The 15191-nt window shown below is 40.1% G+C and overlaps 3 protein-coding genes across 4 annotated transcripts; 2 read left to right on the top strand and 1 right to left on the bottom strand.

Moving 5' to 3' along the window:
• Positions 1 to 14: 14 nt before the first annotated feature.
• On the top strand, positions 15 to 1695 carry LOC125967113 (RNA guanine-N7 methyltransferase-activating subunit-like protein). The gene is made up of 3 exons (XM_049717850.2): positions 15 to 155; positions 517 to 687; positions 1198 to 1695. Exons 2-3 carry the CDS (start codon positions 518 to 520, stop codon positions 1379 to 1381), a joined length of 354 nt encoding a protein of 117 aa, XP_049573807.1. The 5' UTR covers positions 15 to 155; position 517; the 3' UTR covers positions 1382 to 1695.
• A 2506-nt stretch (positions 1696 to 4201) lies between these two features.
• Positions 4202 to 9312, bottom strand: LOC125966858 (BTB/POZ domain-containing protein 1). The gene is made up of 8 exons (XM_049717345.2): positions 8770 to 9312; positions 7043 to 7199; positions 6651 to 6756; positions 6387 to 6584; positions 6109 to 6238; positions 5940 to 6027; positions 5034 to 5180; positions 4202 to 4953 (listed from the first exon to the last, which is right to left on the bottom strand). Exons 1-8 carry the CDS (start codon positions 9177 to 9179, stop codon positions 4795 to 4797), a joined length of 1395 nt encoding a protein of 464 aa, XP_049573302.1. The 5' UTR covers positions 9180 to 9312; the 3' UTR covers positions 4202 to 4794.
• An 852-nt stretch (positions 9313 to 10164) lies between these two features.
• LOC125966859 (transmembrane 6 superfamily member 1) lies at positions 10165 to 15155 on the top strand. Of its 2 annotated transcripts, none has more exons than XM_049717347.1 (10): positions 10165 to 10401; positions 10492 to 10595; positions 11571 to 11668; positions 11750 to 11853; positions 11918 to 12000; positions 12414 to 12532; positions 12789 to 12893; positions 12952 to 13044; positions 13384 to 13507; positions 14427 to 15155. In XM_049717347.1, the coding sequence occupies exons 1-10, from the start codon at positions 10310 to 10312 to the stop codon at positions 14492 to 14494; spliced, it is 990 nt and encodes a 329-aa protein (XP_049573304.1). In that variant the 5' UTR covers positions 10165 to 10309; the 3' UTR covers positions 14495 to 15155. The 2 variants fall into 2 exon arrangements, with proteins under 2 accessions (XP_049573304.1, XP_049573303.1); XM_049717346.1 differs by having other exon boundaries at positions 10166 to 10401; positions 13384 to 13503.
• Positions 15156 to 15191: the final 36 nt, after the last annotated feature.

Below are 15191 nucleotides of genomic sequence, written 5' to 3'. Positions count from 1 at the left end.
AGTTCCAGGTGATCGCTGTCAAACAATTGCACGTGCGTGTGATCCGGCACCTTTGGTATTCGTTTTGTTGTTTCCAGTCGGGACATTTTTCGCGTCGTACTATTTGAGTGCGGACTCTTAGGGCTCCGTACTGTGCTGTTTCGTAGTGTACTCAGGTATGTTTTCAGGAAGCATTGGTAATAACTACTAGGTTGTTAGTTACTGATTTGTTGTTAACAGGTTTGACGAATATTAAGCTGCATTTTATCACCTTGTTGTTATGCTAGCTTTGTTGTTGAGGCTATCTACATTGCGCACACAGCCAGAGGCTTAATCTAACGCTTGTAAACAATTATGGTTAAATCATTTATTCCACAAACAATATGCATTAATTTATCGTTTGTATCCTGGATTATTTCTTCTGTATTAGTTCATTATCAAACATGTAGACGATTTTTAACCAAAAGTATATACGTATATCTTTTTTTTACAGTAATCGCCTTTGCCTCATGTTAACCAGAGTTTCATTCATTTCAGAATGAGCGAAACTACAGAAAAACCTCAAAGTTACGAGGAGATGTTCGCTCACAGGTTTTCTTCCGAGGACCAAGAATACCAGCAGTACGTGACCAGGCCAGCTGATCCGCCGCCTATCGTGGAGGACTGGAGAGGTCGTGGGGGAGGAAACCATCAAGGAAGAGATAGAAGGTAGAGTTCGTCAATATACCAATATATACCATAGGTACGAGATAAAAGTGCAAATGTAGAAATTCAATTACGATTTCCTTGGATAACCAAACACTGGATATTGATGTACATTAATAATCTTGTTTGACGCTTATTCCAGTCTTGCACAGCCCTATACAGCTGATATTTGATTATTTTTTATTTATGAATTCTTTATAAGGCATAATGTAATGCTTCTTGAAGCACTATTCACACATTTCAAACACAATGATTTGCAATACGACATTTGGAGTTCCAAGTATAGTTATGGAACAAATTAAAGTCAAGGCATCATCGTTAAAAATATTTCTAATGTGAAATTCTAATCATTATGGTTAGCTGTAAATTTTCTAAATGATTCCAATATAACAAATCAGCACTTTTTCAAATTAAGATCATAGGTTTTTACCTGCATTGCTGATTAGAAAAAAATAGTTGGATGCAAGTTCCAAGTTGTAAAGAGCAATTGTTGATTTGTTTGCCTCCCTCTAGGTACCAGGACCGTCAAGGAGGTCGTGGCTGGGGAGAAGGCCAAGGTTGGAGGGGTGATCACCCTGGAAGAGGAAGGCATCAGAGGCAGCACCAAGACCGATATAGGGAGCATGATCGTGGGTTTCAGTCAAACTCCCATCAGGGAAGCGACTCACATTATAATAAGTCTTATGACAGATATTGATCTCGATCATCAGGATTTCATTATTTGTATATGTAGCAATGTTTGTTTTCATCATGAGTTTATGGCATAGATTTGACTAATTTAAAAAGTAGGAACATTTAAACAAGTACAGCAATAGGAAGGGGGAATACTTGGCCCGTTAATGTGTGTGAGTTCTCACATCCATTATGCAATTAGACATTTTACTGAAAACTAAATGTACTGTTTCAGTGAAATGAAGCATGTGGCTTCATGTGTGTTGTCTGTCAAGCTTGTTGAAGCTACTCACTACGGATCGTGATGAATAAAGTGGTGACTTGATTCTTGAGTTAAAAGCCATCGCTTCTGTGATTTTTACTAATTTATTTATTAGAGCTTTGTGGTGTGAGGCTTTTTTTTTTTTACGTGCCTGGCTTGCACTCTTTCAAGTTGCGGTGATTCTCCCATCCAGACTTGTGACATAGCCGCCGTGCATGGCCTGGAAGTTTGTGTGCATTCCTCAAAAGAGGTGCGATGAGGTGAAGTGGTGGTTTTGCCTTCCTCATCCTGGACGTTGCGACACACTTTTCTACATGAAGTACAGCTTGTGATCCCATCCAATGTCCATTACATTTTAATTAGCGTGTCGTTAACGCATTATGCGAGGTGGCGAGCGCACACAATGAAAAATAGTCGAGAGAACGGCGACAGTAGTGAAAGGAGCCATGACAATCCCCTCGGCCTATCTGGCAGCCTGTCAGACTCGGTGCGCTCTGTTTGGGATGATGCAAAGTGACAGCCGTGGAGACAGTGTGCTGGGGGCCATGTCCTCGGTGGAGACTACAATCATCAGTCTCTACCCGGCTCTCGTCCAAAGTCACACACAGACACACACGCAAAACACACACCCTGCATGCAGCCCCTGCAGCACTCTGCGACCTACATCTGGTGTTGGAAAGTGCAGGGGGGTAAGGTTGGCCCAGGCCAGTCCAGCGTTCATACATCATGTGACACGTGAATAGAAAAGTAGTGGCGCTCTGCTCGTTCACTGAAATAAACGCCCCACAGCATCCTAAAGAAATTGTATAGCAGTGAATAGAATCGTAAGGATATACACTCATGCATACGCTAGAACTTAAGATGTACGTATTTTATTCCTTTGCTCGTTCGACTGCACAGTCTGCACTGTAAATCATGCAAGATGGTCAGGTCATCCATGTAGACAGTGGCTCTCTGCTTGTTAGTCTGATTATATCTAACGGGGACATGCAGAATACGCACACTGTATGGGCCATCCCGGAATGGGCAGTATTTCCTAATTTGGGGTTGTTTTTGGAAAAATTGACAAACCCCACCATATTATTGGATTTGTCCATCTTAACCATTAAAAGTAGGGTAGTCAATAAATCTCTTCCTGACAACTAGATGGGGTCAATTTTAATCTCAGTTGTTTCCCTGCACTGCACCTGTTTAAAATTGAAATCATTCTAGTACTTGGCAGGAAATCCAAAGAACTGCTTTTGAGGTAAGTATTTTGACACTATAAGATTTTTTTTTTTAGGCTGGATTAAATATTAACATGAGTCTTGTGGAGGGTACCAAATACATTTTTACTTTTTCAATCAGATCTTCTCCTACTTGTGAGTTTTCTTCAGGCAGGGGTTGGTATGGGTAAGATGCCTTACCCCATCACACTTGAAATAATTTATTGGTCATGTTTTGCTGAGTTTGGTGCAATCCTGGTGTCACCTAAAGATATGACTGATTACGTGGCTCAGGCAGAGCAGTTCGTTCAGAAACCAGAGGGTCGGTGATTTGAACCCATGTCTGTCTGGGTCACGTGTCATTGTGTCCTTGGGCAAGACATTTCACACACTTTGCCTCCTGGTCGTCATTGTAAATGAGAAAATGTTCTCAAATGACTTACCAGGTAAAAACGAATAAGTGCCCGTGCCAATCATCTGAAATTTCATCTATGACACCTATGCATGTGTGACTTAGATTACAGGCTTCACAAGTTATTCACCAGCTCCAGGGCCATTCCTGCTGCTAATCACACAGCCTCATATATGTACATACATTATGGTCATGTGTTAATTAGTTAGCAGTCAGTCCAACATCATTAAAATAGAGATTGCATAACTTCCACCAGCTGGACATGCGTACACGGGCAACGTGTTCCTGCATATCCATGTTGCTTTGACGTGGGCTGAAAAGAAGTGCACCCTCACACCTAGAACATTTTGTACATGCAGTACAGTACATTAAATAAGATGGGCTCCATATCAAATTTAGCAGAAGCACAGTCTGTTGAATGGTACATGTATGTGACAGAGAAACTTTCGCACTACAAAAATAATAAAATCATCAAGTCCAGCCTAAAATAAGTAAATCTGATTACAATATGCCCATCCATTATCTTAAGCGCAGGCCTTTACCGTAAAAGGGGATTTCAATTTGCTCACCCAATTAGTATTCAGTAGGGAGCTATGAATTTGTATTATGTGGTATTTTGTGGCATTTAGATTGTTTCCACAATAATAATTTTAAAACGTTCCATGTGCCACTGTGAATTCCCAATTTCGGGATGTCAGGTAGTCGAGGTTTCATTTTTAGAATTGAATGAAACTGTTCCAAATAGCCAGTTGAATGGGTTCAGAAAGTGATGGGGGGTTAAAATCAACTATGTCTGATTTTAAGTTGGATTATTTTGTACTGGGTCTTGCCTGCTAATTGAGCTAATTTATAAATTGATTTTTTTTTTTAAATATACAGCATCATTATCTTCCGATAACAAAAGTTGTAGCTGAGAGCAATCTCATTGTGAGTTACACTTTACAATTCTTTTTTTCAAGTCTGTAATATAAAAAGAAGCTGTTCTTTTAATTTCAAAGAAGTGCCCAGCAAACACGTATGAATTACAACAGGTAACAACAAAATCACATAATGCACACGGAGTTGGCGGAATCACTATGTAGCATGTACTGACAGCAAACTTGAGTACATTTGCATTAGCTGCATCCTCCTATCAAAGTATTCAGGAAACATTTTTGTTGTTGTTTGAGCATTTACTGAAAATCCTTCACAGCCAGCTTTAGGTCTACAATAACTAGTATTTGGAACCTAAGCTGAATATCAGAATAAATGCTCTGTTGACAACTGATGGTTGACTGTAGTTAGAGTCCGACAAGACTCAGGAGAACAAATACCTTGGGGGAGAACAGTCACTCGTTTGCATCCAACCAATTCCGATGGAGGACATATGCTTTGTCTGATTACTTACATATTTACATCTAATAACAATGAAACAAAAACTGGCTTTGATTTTTCTTTTTAACAGCTGCTTGGAACAATCCTTGTGTCGGTGAATTTTGCCATTAAACTGCCACTCTGTGTTCATTCCCAGAGATTGTGAAGCACAAAACTCAAGCCACGTGAAGTCTTCTCACATCAATCTATGTATAGTAGATGATCTCTGGTATCTGCCCGTCTTCTACCGAGGTACCGTTATTGTTTCCGGGGGATTTGAAAAAGACAAATGTTGTCTTAGTCCCTGTCGCTGATTCCTGGGTGACTTTCTTCAACCCTTTCGTGCCACAGTGGGAGTCGGGTCCCTACATAGAAAATGAGCAAGTGTGATGAATCTGCACCGAATGTTTGCTGGTTGAAAGTTGATGTTTGAAAGCCATCTCACCTTTAAGGTTGCACATGCAGTATAGCTGACGTTTGGAAGAATTTCCACAGGCTCCGTGAACATTACACGGAAGGTGTTTGATGTGCCGTCACAACTGAATCCTGTGTCGTTCTGGCCCACGGTCAGGTGTTTGTCACTCTCCATTATCTAGACAAAGCAAAAAAATAACAACGGAAAGGTGCGTTTGCAGCGAATGACAGATGATGAGGTCCTCCCCAAAAGGCCAGTGAAAAGGCCATTGTCCAAATGCCAAAATGTGAATATGCACTGTAGTGCAACAAGTTATGGATCCAATTTGCTGGCTGGTTGCTGTCTAGGGTTACATTTGCATGGTAAATGAAGCAGGGGGGCATTGGGAAATATTCGACACTTTCCATGCCAATTAACAGGGAATTGTTAATGATACTTTTCTCAATTTCATGAGCTGCATACCTAAAACTCTCACCTACTTTCCCGTAAAGGGTTGGGTATATTCATCTATTAAGAATTAATTTCTGGAAAAGCACGACTTGGTAAGTAAGAGCTAGTGGATTCAGTCACCATGAGTTTGTGGTAAATACCTACAAATATATATTAATTGTTCATTGTGTATGAACTATTGTCAAACCAAAGCTGGTAAATGGCAGCTACCTGCATAGCAATGAATATGACATTTAATTAGCATTAACTCACCCGGCGAGAACGCACTTGACATTTTATTTAATTGTCAACAGGGCTCTTTTATGACTGGATTAGTTGTGTGCGTCAAAGGTGAGTGTTGCATTGCATTGCAAGTTATTTAGGTCACTGTGTAATGCATACATTTCATACTGACAATTCTAGCGCCCACATTGACGGAAAACTTCCAGCCCCATTTTTAATGACGTTACGCCAGCTGCATCATGTTGCAGACACGGCAGTAGTTACCTGTATGTTGACCTGATAGTCTGTGTGTCCATGGATAGAACCATAAAGACCAAAACCCACGATGGATATTCGTCTACTGACGTTGAATCTACATAAGAAGACGATGAGAAATACAGTTTTTTTTTGTATGAAGCTGGCATTTATTAGGACAACCGCATTGTCACCTCACCTGATTCTGTCGCTGGTACCGCTGTAGCCCCATCGACTCTCGACATGCTGAAATCTATTAATGGTGCATTCTTCACCGCGAACGTAGCAACGTGATCGGTCATTGTTGCTGGGCCGTGGTGTTGGGTTTGCTGTCAAGTGTAAAAACAGATTTCCTCACTCGCCACTTGTTGCATAAGAAAGAATAGCAAGTAAAATACAAATTGGCTTTGTCAAGGTATCATAAAGTTGTAAATGACACATGGGCCCAAAACAGTGGCCGGTATGTACTTCTCTTACCTGTAGGAAACGTCTCCACACTCATGAGCGGGAAGCGGATGAGCTGTATGGCTTTTCCCAATACCTTCTGTTTGTTCTCAGAGGTTGCTGGAAGCCGTTGTCTGCTGCACTCAGCTTCAGCCCAGTGTGCCACAGCCTCAAAGAGACGGTTTTCCCTGATGTTTAACGTGTCTCTTTCAAGGACTGTGCATAGAGTTTCTACAGCACACAAAACAATCACCAAGTCAGTTATGAAAACGGTACTTTCGTCAAAGGCTCACTTACCGAGGTCAATATTAGTGAAGCCCTCTGTATTTACCGCCTCTGCAGTGCTTTTGTCTATGGTGTCCAAACAGAGGCTGGCAATCTGAGGGACATCAAATAACCTTGCCTGTGAACACAAGAACATTATACATTATTTACTATAATCTTTTCAGATAAATCTGTAAAATTATGATACTGCTTTTAATCATTGCCATTCCGATTTGAATTGTATTCTGGGTCGATTCTTTTAAAATTTCAATTTAAGCATTTAGGAACAATTTCCACTCGGACTGACAGGAGACCAACACTAAAAAATTAATTCCCAAATGCAGTCATGCAGGTCAGCATAATGTTTATAAAGATGCACTTTGAAGCGTTTCCATGTGGTGAGTGCAGAAAGTGAAAGCATGAACCTGGGTGAGAAACATGAATGCGTTGTCTGCTTTCAGATGTTTGCTCACAAACTCCACACAGTGAGTAGCCAGAGCAGGGACAGCGTATTTCTTGGCTGCATTCAGAGTGGACATCACAGTCTCTGGAGTGATATGAGCGTCATCTGAATACAGGAACCTGTGCAAAAGAACACAAGAGAACTTTACAATGATCAATGTGCACCAACATCTCAGAAAAAAAAAGTGTTTGCCATAAGTGTAACACTGCTGAGAATTAAGCACCATTTTAATTTGAATGAGTTAAGTTAGTCGATTGTTTCACCCTTGCTTGGAATTTGAATTAGTTAAAGGGACTATTTTTTTTAGTATGAAAAAAAAAAAATTCCGGAAGGATTTCAATGCCTTAAATTTAACATCTTAAACTCAAATTCAAACTCAGTTGGCAAAAAGTGTGGTCTTCCTGACAGGCAGTATTTGCTCCCTATCTATATCTGAAGGACACCTGAATGTCTTTGGAACAAATCAAGGACGGACTGGAGTAGTGAGACAACAGATGTTATCTGTCGATTACAAAGTGGAACCTCAAGCACTAAACATGAAGGTAGCCTATGACACCACTTAGAACACTCTCCTTTAATGTGGTCACAAGCCCATTAACACCCATCACAGTTGGACCAAAGTGAGAACTTGAAAGGCCATTCTGATGACCCCCGCATTAGAACTCGCGAACAACATGTGGCTTCATTGACCTTCAAGTTGTAAAACAGGTTAGACCGAAAACTACCAGTAAATGCTTGGCCATACATAGCATCTTTCATTGTTCAACCAGTTGCTTATCTTGATTAGAGTTGCTGGAGTGTATCCCAGCTGAATGAGGGAGACGGGGTGCCAGCCAATCACTGGGCACATGTAGACAAACATTCACACTGATGGATAATTTGCATAACTGCATTTTGTCATCACAGAACTTGTAATACCTGCAACGGCAATAACGTTGTTGTCCATAGCATTTCCTGTCATGTGTCCATTCGAACACTAGAGGGCAGGATTCACCGTTCCTCTGAAATAATATTTCCACTTTGGTGTTACACTGCAAATTTTGTCTTGGTTTACTTCTACTGAGGAAATAGTAATGTGACAGAGCCTGATGCTAATGTAGACAGATAAAAAGTAATATATCGAATTCAGAAGGAGTCAATTAGATTGGACTGATTTTCCATGCTGGCCTTCACATACGTACGTTTCTTAATATGAACACATTAGTACAGAGTCTCATATGTTGTTTTGATACACTTCAGACGTTTTCAGAGTATACATTGAGCCCCAGCACATTTACAAATGATCGTATCTTCAACATTAGGAATTTACAATGTCCAATCACCGATGATTGGACATTGGTGACCCCTAAACTAAGGAAATCAGAAAGTATTCATTCATCGTCCTGTGGCTGATATTAGACTTTGACTTAATGTTTGAAAACAATTTCACCTCCTTTCCATTTTAGGTGCAGTAGAGTTGCTGGAAATAACAATAGTTTTCTGAAATGTGGTTACTTATGCTTTGTTGATCTTGAGTTGTACCTCATCCAGAAATGGATAAGTGGTTGTCATCATCATACTTTAGATGAGTTGAATGCAAGAGGAGAGAAGTTGGCTGACTCAAACAATTTGGAAGTAGACTGGGGAACGGGGCATGAGTGAACGCGGCTGAACACAACCTTGTTCGTCACCTGTGTCGCTTCGACCCACCTGAGCAACAAGAGAAAAACTGCCGGTTCGGTGTCGGGTAGCTCTATCTCGGCCGAGGTGGTCGCCATCCCCCCGTTGAACATGGCATCGAATACGCCACTGCCTACGGCCAAGACGAACTTATGGGCCGGGATCCTCTGCGCCTGTCTGTCCTTCCCCACGACAAACCTGACGTCGCTAAGCAGTTCATTGTTGAAGAGGTAGGCAAAGCGCTCCTTCAGGGAGCTCTTTGTCGCCTGCCAGTTGTACACGCCGGGTTCCCGGCTAACGGCAAGCACCGGCGGGGAGGCGGGCGGGCCGAGAGCGGCGGTCGGCGCGTTGGAGAGCGTTACCGGAGCGCCGCTCTGAGCCGAGCTGGACTCTTGGACGTCATGGTTTGACGCCAAGCCACCACCGCCACCGGTCGCCATAGACTGTTGTTACCACGTCAGAACCGTGTTTATTTGATTCGTTTACGTGGTCGCCATTCGACTTTGATATCCAGCCACCTGCTGTCATCTGAGCTAGCTAGCCTCTATTGCGTCGCTCCAGGAATGACGCACGCAAGCGCACAAAACTAGGCGCCTGCTCACAACTTTATTGCTAAGTACACACTTGACAAAAGCATTTTGAACCTTGGTTTACTTTTCTTTCGTAAACAAAGTAGCGCTGACGGAGCGTGTAAAACAAACATATTAAACAAGTTAAACACTTCAAATTATTTGAATATTACATTTTTATAGTTACACAATATCTGTTAAATGTTGCACAAGGGAAATACTTGAAAATGATAATAATTCCGAGTTAGATTTTGATGCTGATTGACACTAAAATTAGCATGCTGATTTAAAAAAAAATTCAAGCTTTTTTTCCAAGCACGTCAAGTGTTTTATTTTTTTTCCACAGCTTACTGGATAAGCAAAATCCAGTACGCTACAGACTTGCCAGTTTATTACAATTGAACTGATCTACAGATATGTGGCAACTTATCATACTTTATTTATTTATTTGTTTATTTGTTTGTTTGTACTTTCGCCCCCTCACTCACTCACTCACTCACTCACTCACTCACTCACTCACTCACTCACTCACTCACTCACTCACTCACTAACACTTATCCTGGCTACCACTTAACTCTGAAAATGTTAAACTTAAACTTTTGGAGTTAACTCTCAGTAATTTAACCCTGGAATTTTAATTCAATTCTTGCTGTTTGTGTACATTGTCGTGTCATTTAATTTGTGTAGTGGCACATTTGATGGCCACATTTGACGCCCTACATTTTGATGACCCGCACACACAAGGATACGACTCCACTGCTCGGCAGCAGTGCCTCTGCACTGTGGCCAATAATAACTTAACAAAAGTGGGTGTGGAAATGGGTGTGTTTGTGTGTACGTGAGAGAGATTTATAGAGCTACCCACTGAATGCCTGCTCAACCATTACAACTCGAGTCAGCATGTGGAAACGGCTGTGCAGCTTTGCCATTTATTCATAATGTTCAAATTAATATTATTGCCACCCACAGAGTAAACATATGGATCTGGCACACGGTCAGCAATGAGTGCTTCTGCGGGGACTGGAGTGTTTGTGCTCTCTTTGATGTCTATTCCCATCTGCTACTTGTTCAACTCTTTCGTCTACAACAACAGGTGAGTGTCTGAGTTAGGACTTCTGGATGTTTTGATATTGCTTATTTCTCACTTGGTTAATCAAGGTCTCTCCACTTATTTTTCTTATAGCGCTGAAGCCTTCTTCTTTGCTGGATGTGCAACATTAATCTTTCTGATCATATCTGCCCGTTTTATACTCAAGATGAAAGCTCCTTTAGACTCTCTTTTCTATGGTAAGTATAGTTGGGTTAGAAGTGGAGACATTTTTTTTTTGTCCCACGTGGGAAATTTCAACCATGAACAAAATACAAAAATGTTTACTTGTTGTGTCGTATATATAGTAGTCATGACGCATAGCTGTCGTAATACTGATTGCTATATTTTGTTTAGAATGACAAATATGTAGCTCTTGAGCTCGTGCTCAAATGTAGATGCACTGAGGAAGTTTTGTTCAACATGTCCGTTGTTGAGCAAGGAAAACAAAGATGTGGACTAATAGTTGGTTCTTCATTTGCAAGATCTTGGGTTGTTTTACGGAAGTCAGTACACAATGCACTTCAGCAGATGAAACAACCACATCAGACTCCAGATCAGAAGGAAGCAAGCAGGAATACGGAAGAGAAGAAAAGGGGGGGGGGGGGGGGGGAAAGAAGGAAAAACATATCACCTGAATGTTTTGTATCTATGTGTCATGACGTTGATGAGCTGTGCCTTATGTGTTACCAAGTTGTGTGTGCTGTGTCTGTGCTCTGATGGAGCAACTATGTTTGTATAAATTAATAAGAGTATTTACACATTGCTGTTGCTCCCTCTTCAAAGTTAATTTTACCACCCTTTTAAATTACTTTCATTTCTTTTAGTCATACAGAAATTAAATAAGTATTCAAATAAAATGTAAAATTATTTAATTGTTGCAGATTCATTCAGAAATAGTTGTAAATGTATTTTAGGTGCCTTAGTATCTGCAACGAGTTGAGCCAAACAAAAACAACATATATGATGAGAATATCTCATAAAAAGTCTAGCATTGGAGATTAATAAAGATAATTGAAATTAGGTAGTTTAATACCTGATAAAATAAGATAAACTGTTGGCAACCTAAATTGTCCCTCAATTCTGGAATGACCAATGAAATGTTTTGTTGCATTTCAACTTTAAAAATATGCATTTATGTGCAGCTAAAAATGAATGTATATGTATCTGTTCAGTGTATGCAGTCCACGCGTTCTTCAGTGTGGTGAGCTTAATCATCGGACTGGAACAGGACAACATCATTGATGGATTTGTGACTTTTTACCTCAAAGAGGCAAGCTTGGTGTTCCCCTTGTAATGTTGAGTCCATGTTGTCTCTGTCTCTTACTTATAACCCCCCCTTCTGCTTTTCCAGGCAGATCCGCACATTAATACAGCACATGGCCACATGATGTCCTATTGGGATGGCTGCGTGCATTATCTCATGTATCTGCTCATGATTGCTGCAATTACTTGGGGGTGAGTGCTGGAGTGTCCGCATGCATTTCCATACCATACAGTATCTAAAATATGTTGTTTTTAGGGACAACTTCAGAGCTATTGGACTCTACTGGGTTGGGTCTTTTGGTATGCGTTCCATTATCTACCTTCTTGGGAATGCTGTTGGTAAGTACAGTCAAAATTATGAAAGACACACAAATGAATATATCAAATATATTTGATCAAATATATTTGATTTGCCTAACATGTCAACTATCTATCAAAATATCAATTTAAGAAGAAAAAAGGCCAATAAAAGTTGTGTTTCTTCATGTTTCTTCTTTGGTTATCCAGGTCATGAGACCTGTAAAGGTTGAATTTTTTTTCCATTTGTTTTGGTCTTTTCTTGTTTTCCGAAACATTTAAAAATGTCGTAGGCAACTGTTAGGCTCTTTATGTTGTGCTTTGTCCATAACAGGATTTTCTTTCACATTTTTTTAACTTTGATATTTCTACCTGCTCACTTATTTGTGTATCAATAATGGTTAATTTTGGTTTATATGAAGTCTGATTCTTCAATAATTCTTTGTCTTTTCCAGGAAAATATGAAACTGAAATGGGTCCTTTCTTCTTCCTTCACTTGCTGTACATTTTCGTGTCTGTTTGGGCTTGTTTTCGCATCTTTAGTCATCCTTCCACACAAATTGTTGAGTTGACAGTAAGTTAGATGGATATTTTTCATTATTATATTATTATTATAATGTACATAGCAGTGCCAGAGCTAGCAAGCTAATTTCGACAATCCGAAGCTGTGCAAATCAATACACCGTTGCGAACCAATGAAAAGAATGCACCTACAAACTTTTTTTTTTTTGAATCACATCACAGTTGATGTTATGTATATATTTTAATCAATCAGACTTAAATTAAATCGCCTGTGACATGCATGTTATAAATATCCTTTTCTCAACCAGAACATCCAGGAAGCTCAGAGGATGACATTATTCCAGAGACCTTTGGACTTATGTTTTGTGATCTGCCTCATCCCAGCTATAATTTTCTGTGTCTTCAGAGGTCTGGTAAGAAACACAAACACACAAGGATTCTCTCGATGAGTCTAACTTTAAGTTGCTTTAGGTTGCCCTGGACTGCTCCAACACACTATGCCAACTCTATGTACAACATTATGAGCCATATGTGAAAGACCCCTCGGCCTACGCTAAAATACATGTAAGTGTTCGTGAGTTGTGAGTACATGGTGTCCAAAAAGCACTTGAGCACCAATTTGAGGAACGTTATCCGTACCAAGATTCCAAAACTATGGAGTGGAAAGTCTGTTACTAAAGTCCCAATGACCAAACCTTTAAACAGACGATCGCTCAAAGCTGCAAAGCCTAAGCTCTCAAATGCTGATGGCTTCACGTCTTTCCAAATGATACCAGAATCAAAACAGAAAAAAAGAAGTGTATTGCAGCTTTTGGGACACCATGTAAGAATACTCTAACTTCTCACCCTCGTACTCGTATTCTTTGAATTCCAGAAGCGGTAAATCTTATAATTGTTTGTCAGATGCTGGTAAGCATGCTGTACTCAAGCCCATACTACATCATGACTCTCTACAGCTTGTTGGTTCCAGGATGTGAGTGGATGCTGGACTTGACTCTTGTACATTCAGGTGCAATAGCACAAGTAGGTACTAATTTTTTTTTCTTACAGAACATCACTGAATATAATTTTTGTTCAGCATGGTGAAGCCACAATATCTTGCTACTTTGCAATGCATTCAATAATGAACCAAATATGATAGTTATTGATATGTGCAATACAACCATTTAGACAGCCAGACCACTGGAGAAAAAAATGCAATGATGTTGGACATGCAACAGGATGTAATTAACCAGTTTTTAAAAATTGCTGCACTGCACTCATTTCTCATACAAACTGCACTGCCCCCTGCTACACATGTACAGAGTGTGAGTATGTTGCCAAATATGGAGATAAGGGATCTGGCCAAACATGCTCTGTCATGATTTACTTGAGGTATGTTTGCATGCATACCAAACAAAACAAAAAGTTGTGCCAAGCAATAGGAGTGGCGTTGTAACTCAAAGAGAACAAAGCAGCTGTTGTGTTAGCGCTGCAGGCTGACACGTCACTCACTCGCTGGATGAGGACGGAAACTGACTTCAGACCAGGAGGAATGCTGGTATTGGTGGTATTCATCTAAATGTCAGCTGTTGAACGAAGATAAAAATAGGGCTGCTCATGCCCTGACAACTATGGTTGCTAGGAGACATGTCCAGTGCCCCCCTACCCCAAACAATAGAAACACTATACTCGGGATCTTGATTTAGTTACTTAAACACTTAATAAAATCTTGAAAACTTATGTGCAATTATGACTGTTACCTGCTTGCCAAATAGTGAGCACTTTACTACATTGCCTCATTTTCTTTTTCATGCTCCTTATTAAATAATGAAATATTGGTCCTAACTTGGGATGAATTTACAACATTAACTAGTGGCTCTCGAACTTTTTACATTTGGTAACCACCTCAGGTAAAATCTCTGATGGCCCCCCGTCTTTATTTCCTCCCTCTTTTTTTCCACCAGGCCCAGTTCTCTCATATCGGCGCCTCCCTCCACACACGGACGCCATTCTCTTACAGAGTTCCCGTTGACAACCAAACTGTCTTTTTGCTGGTTAATATCCTGTATGCTGTGGTGCCTCAGGCCCTTTGCTACCGCTACACTACCAGGCCTGCCTTCTTCCTCAGGGGAATGCCAGACAGGAAAAATGCTTGAGTGTACGATCTCTTACAGAAGGGCTGGTATTAACCAAGACTCTGTAGTAGCTAGTTGAGATAAATAAATGAGTGCTTGGTGATGTAAAATAAAACATGTTTTGGAGCGTGTACCATAGCAGTATATCCATCCATTAATCTTTATTCTCCTCACATAATTAGAAGTATTATATTATATAGTTTCATGGGACAACACTAAATATCGAGGTTTTCTGAGGGGACAATGCATCTACACTGTTATACAGGCAATACATTACAATGTAGCAGTGTTGTCCAATGAAAAATATAATTATATATTGAGGAAAAAATGTGAGGGGTTTGCTCAATTTTGTGAGATACAGTATTTCATTCATCATGTGAGGGGAAATACATATTGTCTGTACATGTGTTTTTTTTAAAACTGTAAAGCTGTCTTTCTTCTGTTTTGGAAAATCAATAATAGTTTGGAAAGAAAAAAACTCGAGTTTAAGGCATAATGAGTTTGAGCGTGTTTTTTGTGCTCGATATTTTATTGTTAATAAAACTGGTTCATATTTGATTTGTTGTTTTGCAGCATTTTTTTAAAATATGAAGT

This window comes from Syngnathus scovelli, chromosome 4 (genome assembly GCF_024217435.2).
Source record: "Syngnathus scovelli strain Florida chromosome 4, RoL_Ssco_1.2, whole genome shotgun sequence".
Classification (NCBI taxonomy): Eukaryota; Metazoa; Chordata; class Actinopteri; order Syngnathiformes; family Syngnathidae; genus Syngnathus; species Syngnathus scovelli.
This window is presented reverse-complemented; position numbering and strand designations above follow the sequence as displayed.

Coding starts and splice junctions, on each gene's coding strand:
- LOC125966858 (XM_049717345.2), bottom strand. CDS start 9,179: ATGGCGACCGGTGGCGGTGGTGGCTTGGCGTCAAACCATGACGTCCAA. Junction 6,757..7,042: donor CATTCATGTTTCTCACCCAG/GTTCATGCTTTC, acceptor TTGTGTTCACAG/GCAAGGTTATTTGATGTCCC. Junction 6,239..6,386: donor TGTGGAGACGTTTCCTACAG/GTAAGAGAAGTA, acceptor TACACTTGACAG/CAAACCCAACACCACGGCCC.
- LOC125966859 (XM_049717346.1), top strand. CDS start 10,310: ATGAGTGCTTCTGCGGGGACTGGAGTGTTTGTGCTCTCTTTGATGTCT. Junction 10,596..11,570: donor TTTAGACTCTCTTTTCTATG/GTAAGTATAGTT, acceptor GTATCTGTTCAG/TGTATGCAGTCCACGCGTTC. Junction 12,001..12,413: donor CCTTCTTGGGAATGCTGTTG/GTAAGTACAGTC, acceptor TGTCTTTTCCAG/GAAAATATGAAACTGAAATG.
- LOC125967113 (XM_049717850.2), top strand. CDS start 518: ATGAGCGAAACTACAGAAAAACCTCAAAGTTACGAGGAGATGTTCGCT. Junction 688..1,197: donor CATCAAGGAAGAGATAGAAG/GTAGAGTTCGTC, acceptor GCCTCCCTCTAG/GTACCAGGACCGTCAAGGAG.